The 19,114-nt window shown below is 36.6% G+C and overlaps 1 protein-coding gene across 15 annotated transcripts in view; it reads right to left on the bottom strand.

Annotated features, from left to right (window-relative positions):
* IQCM (IQ motif containing M) overlaps positions 1 to 19,114 on the bottom strand; it is a 662,550-nt gene that overhangs the window by 359,340 nt on the left and 284,096 nt on the right. For 14 of the 15 annotated variants that reach the window (XR_006201682.1, XR_006201681.1, XR_006201683.1 and 11 more), the window contains one exon: positions 11,337 to 11,471. Coding sequence is in view for 12 of the 15 variants with exons in the window: in XM_042935333.1 (XP_042791267.1) it covers positions 11,337 to 11,471 (135 nt within the window). In the remaining 3 variants the exon portion in view is untranslated. Of the gene's footprint in view, positions 1 to 9,290; positions 9,345 to 11,336; positions 11,472 to 19,114 lie in introns of those variants that run through there. The other variant, XM_042935339.1, reaches the window with a different exon arrangement.

Genomic DNA, 19,114 nt, shown 5'->3' with positions numbered 1-19,114 from the left:
ATAAAATACCTAGGAATAAATCTAACCAAAGATGTAAAAGATCTGTATGCTGAAAACTATAGAAAGCTTATGCAGGTAATTGAAGAAGATATAAAGAAATGGAAAGACATTCCCTGCTCATGGATTGGAAGAATAAATATTGTCAAAATGTCAATACTACCCAAAGCTATCTACACATTCAATGCAATCCCAATCAAAATTGCACCAGCATTCTTCTCGAAACTAGAACAAGCAATCCTAAAATTCATATGGAACCACAAAAGGCCCCGAATAGCCAAAGTAATTTTGAAGAAGAAGACCAAAGCAGGAGGCATCACAATCCCAGACTTTAGCCTCTACTACAAAGCTGTCATCATCAAGACAGCATGGTATTGGCATAAAAACAGACACATAGACCAATGGAATAGAATAGAAACCCCAGAACTAGACCCACAAACGTATGGCCAACTCATCTTTGACAAAGCAGGAAAGAACATCCAATGGAAAAAAGACAGTCTCTTTAACAAATGGTGCTGGGAGAACTGGACAGCAACATGCAGAAGGTTGAAACTAGACCACTTTCTCACACCATTCACAAAAATAAACTCAAAATGGATAAAGGACCTGAATGTGAGACAGGAAACCATCAAAACCTTAGAGGAGAAAGCAGGAAAAGACCTCTCTGACCTCGGCCGTAGCAATCTCTTACTCGGCACATCCCCAAAGGCAAGGGAATTAAAAGCAAAAGTGAATTACTGGGACCTTATGAAGATAAAAAGCTTCTGCACAGCAAAGGAAACAACCAACAAAACTAAAAGGCAACCAACGGAATGGGAAAAGATATTTGCAAATGACACATCGGACAAAGGGCTAGTATCCAAAACCTATAAAGAGCTCATCAAACTCCACACTCGAAAAACAAATAACCCAGTGAAGAAATGGGCAGAAAACATGAATAGACACTTCTCTAAAGAAGACATCCGGATGGCCAACAGGCACATGAAAAGATGTTCAACGTCGCTCCTTATCAGGGAAATACAAATCAAAACCACACTCAGATACCACCTCACGCCAGTCAGAGTGGCCAAAATGAAGAAATCAGGAGACTATAGATGCTGGAGAGGATGTGGAGAAACAGGAACCCTCTTGCACTGTTGGTGGGAATGCAAATTGGTGCAGCCGCTCTGGAAAGCAGTGTGGAGGTTCCTCAGAAAATTAAAAATAGACCTACCCTATGACCCAGCAATAGCACTGCTAGGAATTTATCCAAGGGATACAGGAGTACTGATGCATAGGGGCACCTGTACCCCAATGTTTATAGCGGCACTCTCAACAATAGCCAAATTATGGAAAGAGCCTAAATGTCCATCAACTGATGAGTGGATAAAGAAATTGTGGTTTATATACACAATGGAATACTACGTGGCAATGAGAAAAAATGAAATATGGCCTTTTGTAGCAACGTGGATGGAACTGGAGAGTGTGATGCTAAGTGAAATAAGCCATACAGAGAAAGACAGATACCATATGGTTTCACTCTTATGTGGATCCTGAGAAACGTAACAGAAACCCATGGGGGAGGGGAAGGAAAAAAAAAAAAAAAAAAGAGGTTAGAGTGGGAGAGAGCCAAAGCATAAGAGACTGTTAAAAACTGAGAACAAACTGAGGGTTGATGGGGGGTGGGAGGGAGGGCAGGGTGGGTGATGGGTATTGAGGAGGGCACCTTTTGGGATGAGCACTGGGTGTTGTATGGAAACCAATTTGACAGTAAATTTCATATATTAAAAAAATAAAAAAAAAAAAAAAAAAAAAAAAAAGTGAACTGGGTGAGGTACCTGGGTGGCTCAGATGGTTGAGCATCCAGCTCTTTATTTTGGCTCAAGTCATGATCTCACATTTTGTGGGTTCTAGCCCCATGTTGGGCTCAGTGCTGACAGTGTGCAGCCTGCTTGGGATTCTCTCACTCCTTTTCTCTCTGCCCCTCCCCTGCTCACACTCTCTCTCAAAATAAATAAACTTAAAAAAAAAAGTGGACTAGGTGAGGGGCACTTGGGTGCCTCATTTGGTTGACCGACTGTTGATTTCAGCTCATGATCCCAGGTCATGATCCCAGGGTCATGAGATTGAACCCCCATGTCATACTCCACACAGGGTGTGGAGCCTGGTTAAGATTATCTCTCTTTCTCCTTCTGCTCCACTCCCCTGTTCCCCCACCCCTGCTCTCTAAAATAAAATTAAAATTAAATTTAAATGTAAAAAGTGGACTGGGTGAGATTGGCAAAACTCACTTGACTGTCAAGGGCTGAAAATTACTCTAATTCCTTTGACAGTTTTCACTTCGCTGGGGGAATTAATGGGACTCTGGATCAAATGGAATGCCAGAAACACACACACACACACACACACACACACACACACACACACACACACACACAGCTCTTTAATGCTTTTTGATGTTGGAATACTTATACTATATCATAAAATGTTGCATTTCATAAGACTTTCTGATGAAATATTTTATATTAATGTTTTATTAATCAGCAACTTACTAGCAAAGTTGTTTTCAATATTTCATACCCCTGATACTATGGTAATTTAATCATATAAAACAAAGACTTGCTAGTGGATTTTGCATGTTAAGAGTATTGGGTGTGTAATCTTAATAAACAGTGATCTAACAAAAGGAGCCTAAAGCCTTGCCCTCTAATAGACTTATGAAAGTAATTATACCTTTATTGAAGTTACACTCCTCTCAAACCCCTGCTGTTCCTGCTGTTTCTTGAAGATGGTTATTCTCTACTTAACGAAAACAGACAGGCCTTAAAAGAATAGCTAGTGTTAAGTCATATTACACAATTTAATCAGATGCTCTATGTAGCTTATAACAATGGTCCAAATATTTCAACCCAAACAATAAAAGACTCAAAGGCTTAAAAAAAAAAAAAAATCCCAGAATGGCTAATTAGACTACCTTACTAATTGGAGTAACAACTCACATGACTGCAGGAAGACAGGAAAGAGGGGAAAGGGGAAAGTCTTTCACTGGCCCAGATCATTCCCAGGGCATATCATTAGCATAGGCTTTAACAGGCTTTGCACAGCCATAGCTAGGGTGAAAGAAGGCATTAACAGAATGAAATAATGAAATATGAGACAAAATATCAAGAACCATCTTTAAAAAGTGTTAGGGGAGAAAGCAGGCAAAACTGTGGGAGCAGCTGCTTGGATTACATAGCTGAAGCATGGTGGTGAGAGACAGATCCTACAGGGTTGCTCTTTGCCCCTAGGGTCTGGTCCCTCTAGTTTATGCAGGGGTGTTCAAGTTCTAGAGAAACATGTTTAAATAGCTCCTAACTGACACAAAACTGATGTATGTATCCAAAATCTAATATGAATTGTGTATTTGAAAATATCCATTTCCAATAGATGCCAGGTGAATACATAGGATTCAAAACAAGAAGAACAGTATAAGAAGAAACCACTGTCAACTAGATCTCAGTGAATGATCTGACATCTTTTAGTCAGCAGTTTTAGTAAACCACGCTCTCTCCAGTTACCCACAGATTTCTCCTCTTCACCGTTACCAGCTGACCTAAAAATTCTAATTTGCCTTGCACAAATCTCTCTTTTTTTTTTTTTTAATTTTTTTTTTTTAATTTTTTTTTCAACGTTTTTTATTTATTTTTGGGACAGAGAGAGACAGAGCATGAATGGGGGAGGGTCAGAGAGAGAGGGAGACACAGAATCGGAAACAGGCTCCAGGCTCCGAGCCATCAGCCCAGAGCCTGACGCGGAGCTCGAACTCACAGACCGCGAGATCGTGACCTGGCTGAAGTCGGACGCTTAACCGACTGCGCCACCCAGGCGCCCCACACAAATCTCTCTTTTATGTGTGAAACCTCTTTCTCTTATGATCTAGTTAACTCATGCAACAATGATTGACATTATCTTCAACATTCTCTATAACCTTCTCTGACTTCCAAACTTAAGACATGACATTTGTATTAGTGCTCGATACTATTGTGAATATATAAACATTTACAACCTTGTATTTATCTAGTTATATATGTCCATTTCCCTCCTGTTATTAAGTGGATTTTTGAGACCTTTGAACCACAATATATTTCACAGCACATATAAAGTGCTCAAAATGTATTTGTTGAAATTGTTGTTGAAATTTGTTGTTACAATTTTTTCAAAAAAGATTCTGGATTGCCACAACCACAGAAGGCATCCATGTAGTATGCTCTAATTCATTTCTTTTCACTTCATAACTTATTCCTGAAATCATCAGTCAGAGAAGAGAATGTGTTTTTACCTTTCACGTGGCTGAAAGCATCAGAAAATATCTACTAAAACACCAGAAAAAAAAAGCTGCAACCTGCTATACAAAGGCTATAGACACCACTGACAAAATCTTTACTTTTTTGTAATGCATGGAAAGAGTATCAGTTCATGGGAGTTTTGCAGTACACCCATCGAGTAAGTACTTGATATTACTTTTTTTTTTAAGTTTATTTTGAGAGAGAGAGAGAGAGAGAGAGAGAGAGCAAGCATGAGCAGGGGAGGGGTAGAGAGAGAGGGAGAGATTAAATCCCAAGTAGTCTCCACAGGGTCAGCCAAAGCCAGACACAGAGCTCAATTCCATGAACCATGAAATCATGACCTGAGCCGAGATCCAGAATTCGATGCTTAATTGACTGAGCCACCCAGGTGCCCCAACACCAAATACTTCTAAAGGGATCCAGTGTTCTATAACACAAGTACATGAAATTCTGCTAAAGAACTTCATGATAAATCGGTTCAGGATTCTTCTAGAATTCTTCTAGATTCTTCTAGGAAGTGGAGGTGATAGTAAAAGGAGTATTATCATTATATAGTCATTAGAATAGGTGCCAAACTTTCCTAACACTGACCATATGCTCCAAGTCATCTTTATTAAGTCATTTCAGATAATTTTGTCCTAAGAATTCTACTCATTTACTTGCCTCCATATTTTTTGAGCATTCTGTCTTTCTCTAGTGAACAAATTTAGATCACTAGGTCATAGGTTTTACTGAACTGGGTCATGACAATAGTATGAAGAACCAGTATCAGTATGTCTAACATGAGGATTATTCCTCCTACCCCCCCAGCCAGACACCAATCAACCAGGAAGCTAAATTGATTTGAAGAAGTAGGAAAAACTCCACATCTATTGACATTGAATAGTATATATAACACAATTGATAAGAAATAAATGGAGAGACACTGCAGCTGTGCTAGCCTGAATTCAGTCTGAGTTGGGGCAGGCACTGGCAAGCCGGAAATTTCAGAGGCATATTTCGAAATGAGAAAGCCACAGAATGGCTTGACAACTATTACACACATCCCAAGCTAACTGGAAAACAATGGGAATGAACAGGAAAGACCCAAGAGTACCAGTGGAAGGTAGAATATGAGGCAGATGTAAAATATGAGCACATTCGAGCACTGAATGTACTCCCAACCCACACACACAGATCAGGCAGAGGCTGGAAACCTTAATGGCTCAAGGTGTTTGAGTAAACACTCTATCTAATCATAGGCTGACAGCTAGGTTATACAGAATCAGAGATAGCTTTTTCAAAAGCCACTCTAAAAAAATTAAAACAATGACTGAGCAGAGAAATGAATAGCCAAACACCTGGGGGAGACAGATCAGATTCCAGATATTAAGTCCAGAGAAGTTACTAAATAAATAAATAAACCCTTGGAAAGGGGACGCCAGAATCCATAGTTGCAACAACATATTACCTAAAATGTCCAGTATTCAACAAAAATAACAATAGAAACATTCAAATAAATAGGAAAGTGTGACCAATACTCAGGGAAAAAACAGCAGTCAACAAAAATTAAGTCTGAATGGACTTATATATCAGATTTAGCAGACGAAGACATCAAAGATGCTACTATAAATGTGCTCAAATAATTGAAATAAATTATATTTAAAGAATTAATGGGAAATACGACAATAACTCAAAAATGGGCATTATCACGATAAACAGAATCTGTAAAAAAATAAATGGATTCTAGCATTGAAAAATGTAATAACTGTGGGGAATAAGCTTAGGAGTTCCCTGAGCCTGCACTGATGGGTTAACAAGGCATAAAGAATTAGAAAGCCATAGGATGTACACACCCAAGTTTGGGTAAACAAGATTAGGTAAATAAGATTAGGGAAACAGGGCAAAGTCCCCCTGTGTAGGAGAAGCAGGGCAAAGGCCTCCAGTATAGGACAAAAGTATAGGAACAGAGAATCTCAGGATGAAAACATCCAAGATGAGGTAAACAAGATTAGGTATTCAGGGTGGAAACGCCCCCCAACTTAGTACAATAGCAGAAAGCTGCTTTCACAGGAAGGACCAAATTAGGTAAAGAGGTAAATAGAGTTATAGATTGCAGTGGGGCAAAGTTGCCCAGAGGGGAGCTAATTAGCAAAAGAAAGGTGCCTTGTTGACCTTGAAGTAGCATGCTCAGTCTTTCTGGTCTCCTAGACCAGTTTAGGTAAACAGAGGTGAGGACTCAGTCTGCTGTGAACAACCTTCTGTCTGGTGCCAGGATTTTCTTTTGTATTGACCCAAACCCCTAACACCGCATATCTTCAAAACCCCCTTTCCCTACACACCCATGACTTAATGTTCATGATTTCATTGTCTCTTTGTGCACATCCATCACCACATTTGTAAGCCTTCTGATACTAATAAAAATGGAGCAAGGACCCTTATTTGGGGCTCTTGTTTCCTCCTGGACATTAGCCTCTCTCTCATTTTTAATCCTGTGTCCCATTTTCTTGCTGGACAAGAGAGAACTCCAGACACAGAGTCTATGACAAATAAAAAATGAAAAATTTACAAAACAGGCTCAGCAACAGATTTGAGAAGACAGAAGGCAGAAAGTAAACTTGAAGATAGATCAATAAATATTATCCACTTTTAAGAACAGAACAAGGGGCTCCTGGGTGGCTCTTCAGTTGAGTGTCCAACTTTGGCTCAGGTCATGATCTCAGAGCCTGGAGCCTGCTTTGCCTATGTCAAAGATGACACTGCAGATCAGGTAGACACTCCACATGCTATGTCAGTATGTAAATGCCCTCTATCCCTTTAGCCACAATCTCAGAAAAAAGGGAATGAAAAGCCAGACTGACTGAAATTCAATTTTGATGGATAGAAGCTAGAAATAAAAATTAACTTGTTGTAGAAAAACAGTGAGGGGGTGCCTGCGTGGCTCAGTTGGTTGACTGTTTGACTCTTAATTCAGCTTGTCTGGCTCTGAGCTCAGTGTGGAAACTGCTTAAGATTCTCTCTCTCTCTCTCTCTCTCTCTCTCCCTCTCCTTCTGCCCCTCTCCCCTGCTCATTCTCTCTCTCTCTTTCTTTCTCAAATAAAAAGAAAAAAATAAAAACAGTGAGTTTATGAGCTGAGATTTGTACCAACAACATAAATATATAGTGTGATCAAATTTTTATTATATAAAAAAAGAAGATTGTCAGATAGTCTCTACAAATGTTAATAGTAGCACTAGGAAATCCATATAAGACCTGACTACCTATTCTATTTGACCCCTAGTCAGTAGCTGGAACACAAAATAACCAGTAATTTTCATTTCATCTTTTGTTTTTAGGGTGTGTCTTCAGCATTTTATAATAAATATGTGCTAAATGTTTTTAGAAGTTATTTAAAATAAGGCTCCAATACTTCTGTATTTTTTTACTGCCAGAATTTGCCCATGTCTCACATTTCCTATACCCTAGAATCTCTTACTATCTTTTTAAATCCTCTTTAACCACTTTCCTGCATAATTAAAATTTTATCATTAGAGTGTCTGTTCATACGAAAAAAATTTAAGGAAAAATAATTATACGTTTCTAATTTAATAACATAAAACCTTTTCTCTAAAAAACAGCAAAAAATTCAGTGTTGTCCATTTATGGTGGACAAAGCTGTGCCCTGAGGAGCAGGAGGCCCAGGATTTAGTTATAGTTTGCTACTAACTAGTCAGGGAACTTGAAATAATTTACATTCCATTTTAGGCCACAGTTTCTTCAGATGCATAGAATATGTTAGGTTAAATAACATACAGGTAATTTCTGTGTTTCTGATTTTAAGGTTTTTGTCTAGAGCTCCATAGTGAAAATGGACTTGTCTTCATTATTACTGTGTGTTCATTTTAACTGCAGAAAATAAACTAAACGTTCTATTTGCATGCTGGAAAAATACTGGAAAACACTCAAAGTTCAAATTTCTAAAAATTTAGGCAGATGATAAGAGAACAGATGATATAGAACCACAGTGTATTATTTTCCTTACTTTCAGATATGCCTTTCTGTAGTTTTTAGTTTCATTTGTTGAGATTTAAATGAATATCAAATAATATCATGTTTGCATACTCTTCAGCTTTTAAGATCAACGCATGCATGTAGGCTAAGATCAATGTATACATGTAGCCTGAAGTTGCTTCATTTTCCCAAGGGAAGATTTTCAGACAAAAACCGTGTCCTCAGTCACAAATTTTTTTGTTACCATAGTGATGAGAATAAAGAATGGGGGTGGGGGAGCTAAAAATACCTGAATACATACAGACAGTTTTAGGAATGTGACCTACTTGGTGTCATACACCAAAGAAGTTAATCAATTGAATTAAGTACATATGCGTTAGGTAAAATATGCTACTGGATGAAAAAATGCGTAGGTTTCACATCTGGCGCTATTATCCCAATCAAAGAAGTCAGTATGAATGAAGATGACTGACAATCTAAAACACATAAAATCAGATTATTTTAAAAATGGAATATATACCAGAAGCAAGTAGAAAACCATTAATTTAGCTTCATTTCTCATAATTTTTTTTCCATTAGTTAGTATATTTCCATTTCAAATGAAAGCTTCTTATGCACCAAAAGAATTTTTTCAAGTGGATGGAGCAACATAATTGGACATATATTTTAAATTATGTTAGAGTGGCTCCTTTCTGTAAAAAAAAAAAAAAAAAAAAAAAAAAAAAACCACTTCCCAATTTCAGGCAGTATAATAAAAACAATATGGTTTAAAACTAAGTTTTCTTTTGAAAATTCTAGTTTTAATAAGAAATTTCATAAACTCAATCATTTGCAGAAAACCTACTATATTGCAAGGCATTAGGCTAGTCTGTGAAAGATCAACAAAAGGCAGTACTTGCTGTCAAGAATGTTTTCATCATCTAATTATGCTTTCATAACATCAACTTTTAAAGTATCTTCACATAGTAAAATGGAAGCAACACTGAACCTAACTTAAAGAGACCAGGAGTCAAGTTCCAACTCTACTAGTGAGCTTAGAAAAGTCTCTTCTTAAGTCTCAGCCCTCTCATCTGTAAAATGAGCATAAATGAACACACAGGTCATTGTGATATAAGAGAGTGTGGAAACCAACAAAAAACATTCACTAAACAAGCTCTATAGAATGAATCAGTATACAAAGAGATTCAACAGTTAAACGTTATCAACATAAAAAATTATCAAAATGATTAAGTATACTTACAAATTTTTTAAGAATAATGAAAGCGAACATTACTGAGCACTTGTATTGGGACACATATTTTACATAAATTATTTCATTTAAACTTCACAACAGTCCAATTGACTTAGATGGTATTATCTTTGTTTATGGTTGAGAAAAATAAGGCATAGCAGAGATAAATAAATTGTCCAAAGATACAACCAGTAAGTGGTGAAGCCAGGAATTAAACCCAGGAGAGCTAATGCCAGAGCCATACTCTAAATCTAAGCTTATATGATATATTCCAAAATAATCAGTAGAGGGAAATATTTCTATGAAACTGTTAATTTGAAAACAAAATTATATTTTAGATTACTAACACTGATCAGTATAAGTTTTAAAATGTCTAATTCATGCTATTTTGCTGCATTTAATTTTTTCATTATTATTTATTATAAAGAAAAATGAAAACAATTTAAACATGCAATGATAAATAGCTTATAGAACCTCCATATGACAGATTATCACCCAGTCATTAATAATGCTGTGAAAGGTATGGCTTGGAAACTTGTAAGTATTGGTAAGCAAAAAAAGCAGATTTTTAAACATGTAGAAAATAATCTCACTTTTCATAAAAATAATGTCATATACATAGAAAAAAATAGGAAAGATAGACATCAAATGCTTACAATTATTATTTCTTGGCAGTTTTGTATATTTATACATTCCTAAATTTTCTATAATAAACATTCTAGGTTTCTGTCATTAGAAAAAAAATTAAACAATCTAGTCATGACTACTAAAGCACAAAATGATTTAGATGCTTCTGCCAATCTGTGAGCAAATAGTTATTGAGAGTCGAGAAAACTGTTCTAGGTACTAGGGATACAGCAGTGGCAAAGCAAAGTCATAGGTAATAAATTAGGTAAACTAAAAATTAAGAAAGAGAACTTCAAACCTATAATGAATCTCCAACTTTGTCACTCTGACCTTAATCAAATCTTCCTACAGGTATATGAGTCTTTTTCCTGTATTTAAAGTTTATTTATTTATTTTGAGGGGCAGGGGAAGGGGCAGAAAAAAATGGGAGAAAGAATCCCAAGCAGTTTCCTCAGTGTCAGTAGAGAGCCCACACAGGGCTCATTTTCACCATTTTTCTCAATTAAATTGTGAACACACCATCCATCATCTCTAAACATAACAGCAAGCTATAGCACTATTATGCTCATGGAAACATTGAGAAGAACCTTAAGGAATTAAGGAAAACTTGTTGATATTCCCTACATCTTCGTGACAATTTTCACGGGATGTTCTTCCATTTAAATTATTAAGTATTCTCATACAATACTATCCTTTCACCTATTTACTGTTCAGAAAATAAATGAGTTTCTAACTGTAAAATTCTATTGAAATAGTTTACAATGTTTAAATATTTAAACTTGGCTATGTTCTTCAGTACCAAATCTAGCTATCCGGTAGAAAGATTTTTAGCATCAGTAGTTAAAATATAGTGGCTTAAAATACACTATGTTAGACATAATTTATATTGTATCAAAAATATATTAAAATCTTAAAAACTTAAAATAACCTCCTCCGCCCCTTTAAAAAACGTGTATTACATTAACTTCTTTGAATCATCCTTAAATTTCTTCTTTTATATATATTAAAATCAGATTTTTAAAACTTTAGGAAAAGGATTTTATAAGACAAATTTAATGGAAAAGAAACATGGGAACAATTTAAATTTAAATTATATTTAAATTAAATAAGAGAAGGAAGGAAGGAAAGAACAAGGGAGGAAGAAAAGGGGGAGAGGGAAAGACAAAGTAAGAGAAAAGAAGACAAGAAATGGGAAACCACTCACCTTTATGGACCAGGTCCCAAACTTCATCAATTTGCTGCTGGATTGGGAAATGACCACACTCATTGAAGAATTTAAGGAGCTCGCTTCTTTCCAATCCTTGCCAATCTTCTCTCTTAGCAAACATTGTTTCATAGACTAAAAGAAAGACATAAAATATTTTCTTTTTTTTTTTTAATGATGGAAATTTGGGAGAATGAGAAAGTTGATTTCATAACTAATTTACTTAAGAGGGCAGTTCTTTTTTTTTAATGTTTATTTATTTTTGAAGGAGAGAGAGAGAGAGCGTAAGTGGGGGAGAGGCAGAGAGAGAGGAAGACACAGAAACTAAAACAGGCTCCAGGCTCTGAGCTGCCAGGGCTAGCACAGAGCCTGAAGCGGGAATGGAACTCACAAACCACAAAATCGTGACCTGAGCCGGTTGGATGCTTAACCGACAGGGCCACCCAGGCGCACCAAAATATTTTCATTATAAATACTCTGTCAAGTACAAACTACCAGAAAGCTTCATCTAACTTCAAAGGAACTTTACCTCCAGTTTTATTTTTATGTCTTGATTAGAGTGGCATTATGGCGACCTCCTGGGGAAGGCTAGAAGGAAATGCGGCATGCTTCTCCTTCCTACATCCCACAGTAGTCAGATTTGGACCTGTTTCTGCAAGAGAACACTGGCATCCTCTGGCCTGGTTTACATGACAATTGCCCATGGATCATGCATACATCAGTGCTCAAATCACATTGTAAGACATAACTTTGATGTCAGGATTCATTTTTCATTAGTTCCCCTAATTTTTTCTTCTCTTTCAGGCTTCTATCTACATTCTAACCACTCGTATAATTGATTCTCCTCTGGACTATTTATTCTGCTTCTGATTTTGCCCCTAAATGGAATGATGTCTATTTTTTGTTCACTGACTTCATGTATTCTTCCTTCCTAGGTAAGGTCACTTGCTTCAAGTGACCACAGAAAGTGACCTTGCCACTCTTCGCTCAAGGTTTCCACAGAAAACCACTCAGTTGGGTCATCCTTCACCTATCTCCTATACTTGGCATTAATGGGAGTTAGACAATAACCAAGAAAACTGATGCATACATTTTACAAGTGTAGTTCCCCATAAAGAGTTTATTTTTTCTTTTCAAAAATGGGATACTAAACCTGTACTCTGAAGTATGATTGATTCGCCCCATGATGAGGATTGTCAATCAGAGTGAACAGAATGACAGGGTCTGCCTCAGTACAGGTTTAGTTCTGAAATACGGGTTCCAAATGACAAAGAGCACTAGAAAGTTTTCTAACAGAACTTAAGGTACAATCCTGGCACTCAACCACATGGACTTCAACTTTCCATTTATTTACTTATTTGTTCGGTTGAGGTGGACAGTCATGAAATATCAACAAATTCAAGAAATATTTAGTGATTGCCTAAATATAAGCCACTATTCCAGAACCTAAAACACAGCAGTAAAATACATTCATATGTAGAGTATCTATGGCTTTTTCTCTCTTTTCAAGGAAGCAAACTAGGGTCACCTGGGTGTCTCAGTAGTCTAAGCATTGGACTTTGGCTCAGGTCATGGTATCATAGTTTGTGAGTTCAAGCCCCGCACTGGGCTCTGTGCTGACAGCTCAGAGCCTGGAACCTGGTTTGGATTCTGTCTCCCTCTCTCTCTCTGCCCCTCCCCCACTCGTGTTCTGTCTCTCTCCTGAATTCAAAAATAAATAAACCTTTTATTTACTTTTTTAGTTTTTATTTAAAAAAACTTTTATTTATTTAGTTGGCTTTTTTCTTAAAAAAAAAAAAAAAAGGGAAATTGCTCAAATAAGCAAACTAGAGCAGTTGCTGTTGGTGCCCCATCCATATGGCCTTGTCCCTGGCATTTCTGTGAATGCTGACCTGACTTTCAATTGCCAGCATCTCATTTCACTGCCTCAGGGCTCCCTCTGGCTGCAGGACTCCACTCTGCCCACCTATGCAGCAAGTCAGAAGTGCCAGGGAATTAAGGCCCACAGTGCAGTGGCCCTCAACCACTGGCCATCCCTCAACTGAGAGTTGATGTATAAAGACCCAGCACTTAAGGAAAGTTGTCTACACTGTTCCCTAGAGGGATCGAGCTCTAGTTGATGGTAATCTGCTGGATAATGCATCCTTTTTTGACTTCCATCCCTTCCCTATCTTACCTCATTCCACTAACAGTATTTGCTGGGATAAACTTTCAAATAAGTTAGTTGTACTTGAATTCTTGTCTCAGGGTCTGATTCTGGAAAAATCCAAACTAGTGCAAAAAGAATGCCACTTTTTACTTTTCTGTTTAAGTAAATATACTTCTCCTTGAAAAAGTATATATATCTTCATCAGTTTTTCATTTAATCAGTTTCAGATGCTTCTCAGTAGATCAAACTGATGTACATATTAACATTATGGTCATGTAACTATATTAATAGATAATAATGTCCTTAACCTGTATATTATGCTGAAAAGCAAATGTTCAACAACACACTAGCAGAATTAATATTCTAGGCAGGTTTAATTAGGGTCATTACAAAACTTAAATCATGAAAATTAATGACATTTTCTGGTCATTAAAAGATTCTTGAAAATGTGTATAGATACCTGCAAAATATCACCCAATTAGCAATACACATATGGAAGGGATGGAGAATTTTCTAAGGAACATAAGGGCAAATAAGAACTTGCAAATTCTGTGGACTCTAGAGTTACTTTAATCCTTAATGCAAAGGGGCGCCTTAGTCGGTAATTCTTTAAATCATTCATTTAGCTAATTCTCTCCCACTGTTTAGATGCTACACTGGACAGAGCACCATCAGTCCTAACTGGACTGGACTCCTTTATGTACTTACCTCATGTCAGCCTATTCTCCACAAAACAGCCAAAGGGATGTGTTCAATCATAAGTCATATCATAGCCCTTGGATAACAGTCCTCCATGGGCTTCCCAACCTTTTCAAGGTAAAATCCAGTGGTCTATAAAACCTGACACAGCCTATGCTCCTGCTCCCTGCTACCTCTCCCATCTCATTCTGCTCTGTTCTTGCTCCATTCCAACGGCAGTAATAGTTTCCTCCAATACTAACAGCCTCCAACTTTGTGCCTTTGTGCTTGGGGCTCCCTCTGCCTAGAACATTCTTCCTCCATGTATCCACTTGGCTCCCTTCTGGCTTTTTTTTAAGACTTTAAGTAATTTTCAGCTCAAAACCACCAGAGTCCAGGCAAGAAAAATGAACCACATTAGCTCTTTTTCAAAATGAGAGATTAAGATGCAATAAGGGTGAAATCTGCAGCTAAAATCAAAGAGGAGAAACGGTGGGAAGAAAGTAAAACAGAAAAATAAGCAAGATTCTATAAGGTTAAAAAATGAATTTAGTGACAGACTTGGGGATGAAGACAAGACTAACTGTGTGAAATAGTGGGAGTATTTTGGAAAGTATATGTGATTTGGTAGTCAGTAGCTTAAAATATAAAATGAGTGGAAAAGAAAAGGTGTTCAGTGTAATAACTGTAAGAAATGTAAGGTCCTAGTAATTATTTTGATAAAATGATAATATTTGTACAGTAATCTCAATTAGAGAATATAAAATTACTGTCCATTAAAGAGTATTGAGAATACCTCTTATTAACTATAATTAATAACACTGTATTACATATTTAAAAGTTGCCTAGGCAGTAAATGTTAAAAGTTCTCATCAAAAGAAAAAGAAAAAAAAAAAAAAACTTGCAACTATGTATGGTGACCAATGCTAACTAGACTTATTGTGGTGATCATTTTGCAATATACATGAATATTGAATCATGTTGTACACCTGAAACTAATAGAATGTTATATATCAATTACACTTCAATTTTTTAAAGTTCGTTTGTTTATTTATTTATTTATTTATTTGTTTGTTTATTTAGAGAGAGGGAGGGAGAGAGAGGGAGAGAGGGACAGAGGCAGAGAGAGAGAGAGAGAGAGAGAGAGAGAGGGAGAGAGAGAGAGGGAGAGGGAGAGAATGAATCCCAAGCAGGCTCCACAGTGTCAGTGCAGAGCCCAACTCGGGGTATGAACTCATGAACCACGAGATCATGACCTGAGCCGAAATTGAAAGTCAGATACTTAACCGACTAAGCAACCCAGGCATCCAACACCTCAATTTAAAAAAAAGAAAAAAAAACTGTAAAAAAAATTATAATAAAACAAAATTATTATAAAACAAAAAAAATTATCTTTTTGAATTTTGTATATAGTGGTTGTAGAGTTTATGTATAAAAGTTGTAAAATCTGAGTGCATGTCAGTATAATCTCCCTCTCTCTCTCTCTCTTACTCACTTTTTTTTTAAAGGATTTTTAAGACAAAGGAATTCCAGCAGCTTCCTAATGAGAGAAATATTTTCCCTTTCTTGCCTCTCTCACTTGCTTTCTCTTTCTCCCTTCTTCCCATCTTTTCATCTCCAACACATTAGTCTCTTCTGCTTTTTTCTCTGGACACCAAGATTTTGGACTGCATTACGTGATCTAACTTAATTCTGTGACTTGTATAAATCTGTCTCTGACTTCTTCATTCCTTAACTTCTAGCTACAGAAAAGGAGTCATTCTAACTCAAAGAATTCTGGTTATTTGTAAATATCTTTCAGCAATTTTAGCCTAAGTAATAAACTTGATAAAAACTATCAACAAATATTTCTGAATCCTTTTGATAAAACAGGCATTTCCTAATAGTGTCTATTTATTAATTAATCAAACAGATACAGTCCTTGTCTTCATGGAAGTTATAGTCCACTGTGAAGTCCACATTTCATGATTGAACTATATAAAAAAATGTAGCACTATAATAAAGCAGTAAGATGCTCATTTCAGTTAAATATATCTGCATCATTTTGTTGTTTTTGTTTTGTTTTTTTAAAGACAATTTTTTAAAGGGCAGTGTTAAGTTGACAACAAAATGAAGAAGGTACAGAGATTTCTCACATACCCACTACCTCCACATAAGCATAGCCTCTTTTCATTACCAACATCACACATCAGAGTGATACATTTGTTACCAAGGATGATACATCACAATCACTAAGGTCCACAGTTTACCGCATAATTCACTCTTAGTGTTGCAAATTCTATGGGTTTGGACAAATGTATAATGACATGTATCCATCATGCAGTATTATGCAGAATAGTTTCACTGCCTTAAAAATTCTCTATATTCTGCCACATCCCTCCTCCCAACCCCATCTCATTCCTGGAAAATATCAATCTTGATTTTCTCCAGTTTTGCCTTTTCTAGAATGTCATAAGGTTGAAAGTATACAGTGCATGGACTATTCAGATTGGCTTCTTTCACTTAGTAATACACATTTAAGATTCTTCCATGTCTTTTCATGGCTTGATAGCTCATTTCCTCTTACATCTAAATAAACTCCCTTGTCCAGATGTACCACAGTTTATCTATTCATTTACTGAAGGACATCTTGGTTGCTGCCAAGCTCTGGCAATTATGAAAAAGTAGATATAGGCATACATGTGCAGGTTTTGTGTGGATATAAATTTTCAATGTCTGTGGGTAAGTTTAATTTGTGTGGACATAAGTTTTCAATGCCAAGGGGCAATCATGCCCCTTTAAACACCAAGGGGCATGATTGCTGGATTTTTTGGTAACAGTATGTTTAGTTTTATAAGAAACCACCAAACTGTTTTCCAAAATGGCTGTATCACTGGCATTCTCTTTAACAATAAACTATAGTTCCTGTTGTTCTACATCCTTACCAGCATATCATATTGACAGTGTTCTGGATTTCAGCCATTCTAATAAGGGTGTAGTGGTATCTCTGTTTTCATATGAATTTCCCTGATAACATATGATGTGGAGCATCATTCCAAACACTTGTCATCTGTGTATCTTCTTTAGTGAGGTGTCTATTGATATGGTTTCTGATTGATTGAATATAATTCTTATCTTTCTACCTCTATAGGAAAGGAATTTTTTTCCATGGCTTCTTTCAGGATTTTTTTTAATCTCTGGTTTTCTGTAGTTTGAAGATGATATGCCTACATCAAAAATGTAGTTTCTGGAACTTATTCTGCTTGGTGTTGCCTGAGCTTCCTGGATCTGTGGTTTGGTGTCTAAGAATAATTTGGGGAAATTTTCAGTCATTATTGTTTTAAATATTTCTACGGTTCTTTCCTCTCTTTCTTCTCCTTCTGATATTCCCATTATCCATGTTACTCCTTTTGTAGTTGTCCCATAGTCCCTGGATATTTTGTTCAGGTATTTTTTTTTTCAGTCTTTTTACTCTTTGTTTTTTGATTTTCAAGGATTCTACTGGTATATCCTTTAGCTCAGACAGTCTGTCCTCAGCCATGTCCAATCTACTAACAAGCCCATCAAAGGCATTCCTCATTTCTGTTAGTCTTATCTCTAGTTCTTTTTGGTTCTTTCTCAGTATTTCTATCTCTCTAGTTACATCGCCCATATATCTTTTGCATGCTGTCTACTTTATTCATTAGAGCCTGGAGCATATTAATCATAGTTGTTTTATATTCCTGGTGTGATAACTCTGACGTCACTGCCATGTCTGGTTCTGATGTTTGCTCTAGCTATTCAGATTGTAGTTTTTGCCTTTTTGTATACTTTGTAATTTTTTCTTGATACCCAGACATGATATATCAGGTAAGCTGTAAATAGGCCTCTAGTAATGTGACTGAATGTGTGGGAGGAAATGTTCTATAGACCTATGATAAGGTCTCAGTCTCTTAATATCCCTGTATCTCTCTGGGCTGTGAACTATACAAGTGTTTGTTAGGATCTTTTTTCTCCCCCTATAGGTGGGAGAGGAAGGCCAGAATGGACTGAAGTTGGGTATTGCCCTTCACCACGTCAGTTAAGCTCTGAAAATAACCCAGCAGGTTAGGCTCCAGTTAACTAATTTCCCTTGAAGGTAGGCCATGTAAAGAAGAGTGTGATCTGGCAAATTTCAAAATGGTTCTGTCTCTCTGATATTTACTGTGGGAATCTGCTCAATTTCCTGGAGGTAACTATCACAACACTGGGGTGGTCTTCTTATGACTGGGTCCTCTTGGAGTTTTGTTGTTGTTGTTGTTGTTGTTGTTGTTGATGTTGTTTTTTGTTTAACTCTTGGGATTGTTCACACTGAGCCTCCAGCTATTTGCCAATGACAGCTCATTTTTCCTAATTGGTGCTGGTTCTCACATCAATTTCTTTTTTCTTTTCTTTTTTAACATTTGATTTTAAATATGGTATAATATACAGTGTTACATTTGTTTCAGATGTACAGTATAGTGATTCAACAGCTCTACACACTCATTACTCAGTGCTCATCATGATAAGTGTACTCTCAGTCCGCTTCACCTATTTCACCCACCCTCTCTCCCACATCCCTTCTGGTAACCACCAGTTTGTTCTCCAAAGAGTCTGATTTTTGTTTTCTTTTTTACTTTGTTCATTCATTTTATCCAATTCCACATATGAGTGAAATCATAGTATTTGTCTTTCTCTGATTGAGTTATCTCACTTGGCATTCATTCTAGATCTGACCATGCTGTTCGAAATGGCAAGATTTCATTAGTTTTTATGGCTCAGTAATATTCCATTGTGTATATGTACCATTTCTTCTTTATCCATTCATTTATCAATGGCCACTATCATTGCTTCCATAATTTGGCTATTTTAAATAACGCTACAATAAATACATGGATGCACACGTCTTTTTGAATTAGTGTTTCTGTATTCTTTGGGTAAATACCCAGTAGTGCAGTGACTAGATTGTATGGTA

This window comes from Panthera leo, chromosome B1, assembly GCF_018350215.1.
Source record: "Panthera leo isolate Ple1 chromosome B1, P.leo_Ple1_pat1.1, whole genome shotgun sequence".
In the NCBI taxonomy this organism is placed as follows: Eukaryota; Metazoa; Chordata; class Mammalia; order Carnivora; family Felidae; genus Panthera; species Panthera leo.
The sequence above is the reverse complement of the archived record's forward strand: the minus strand, read 5'-3'. Positions and strand labels throughout refer to the sequence as shown.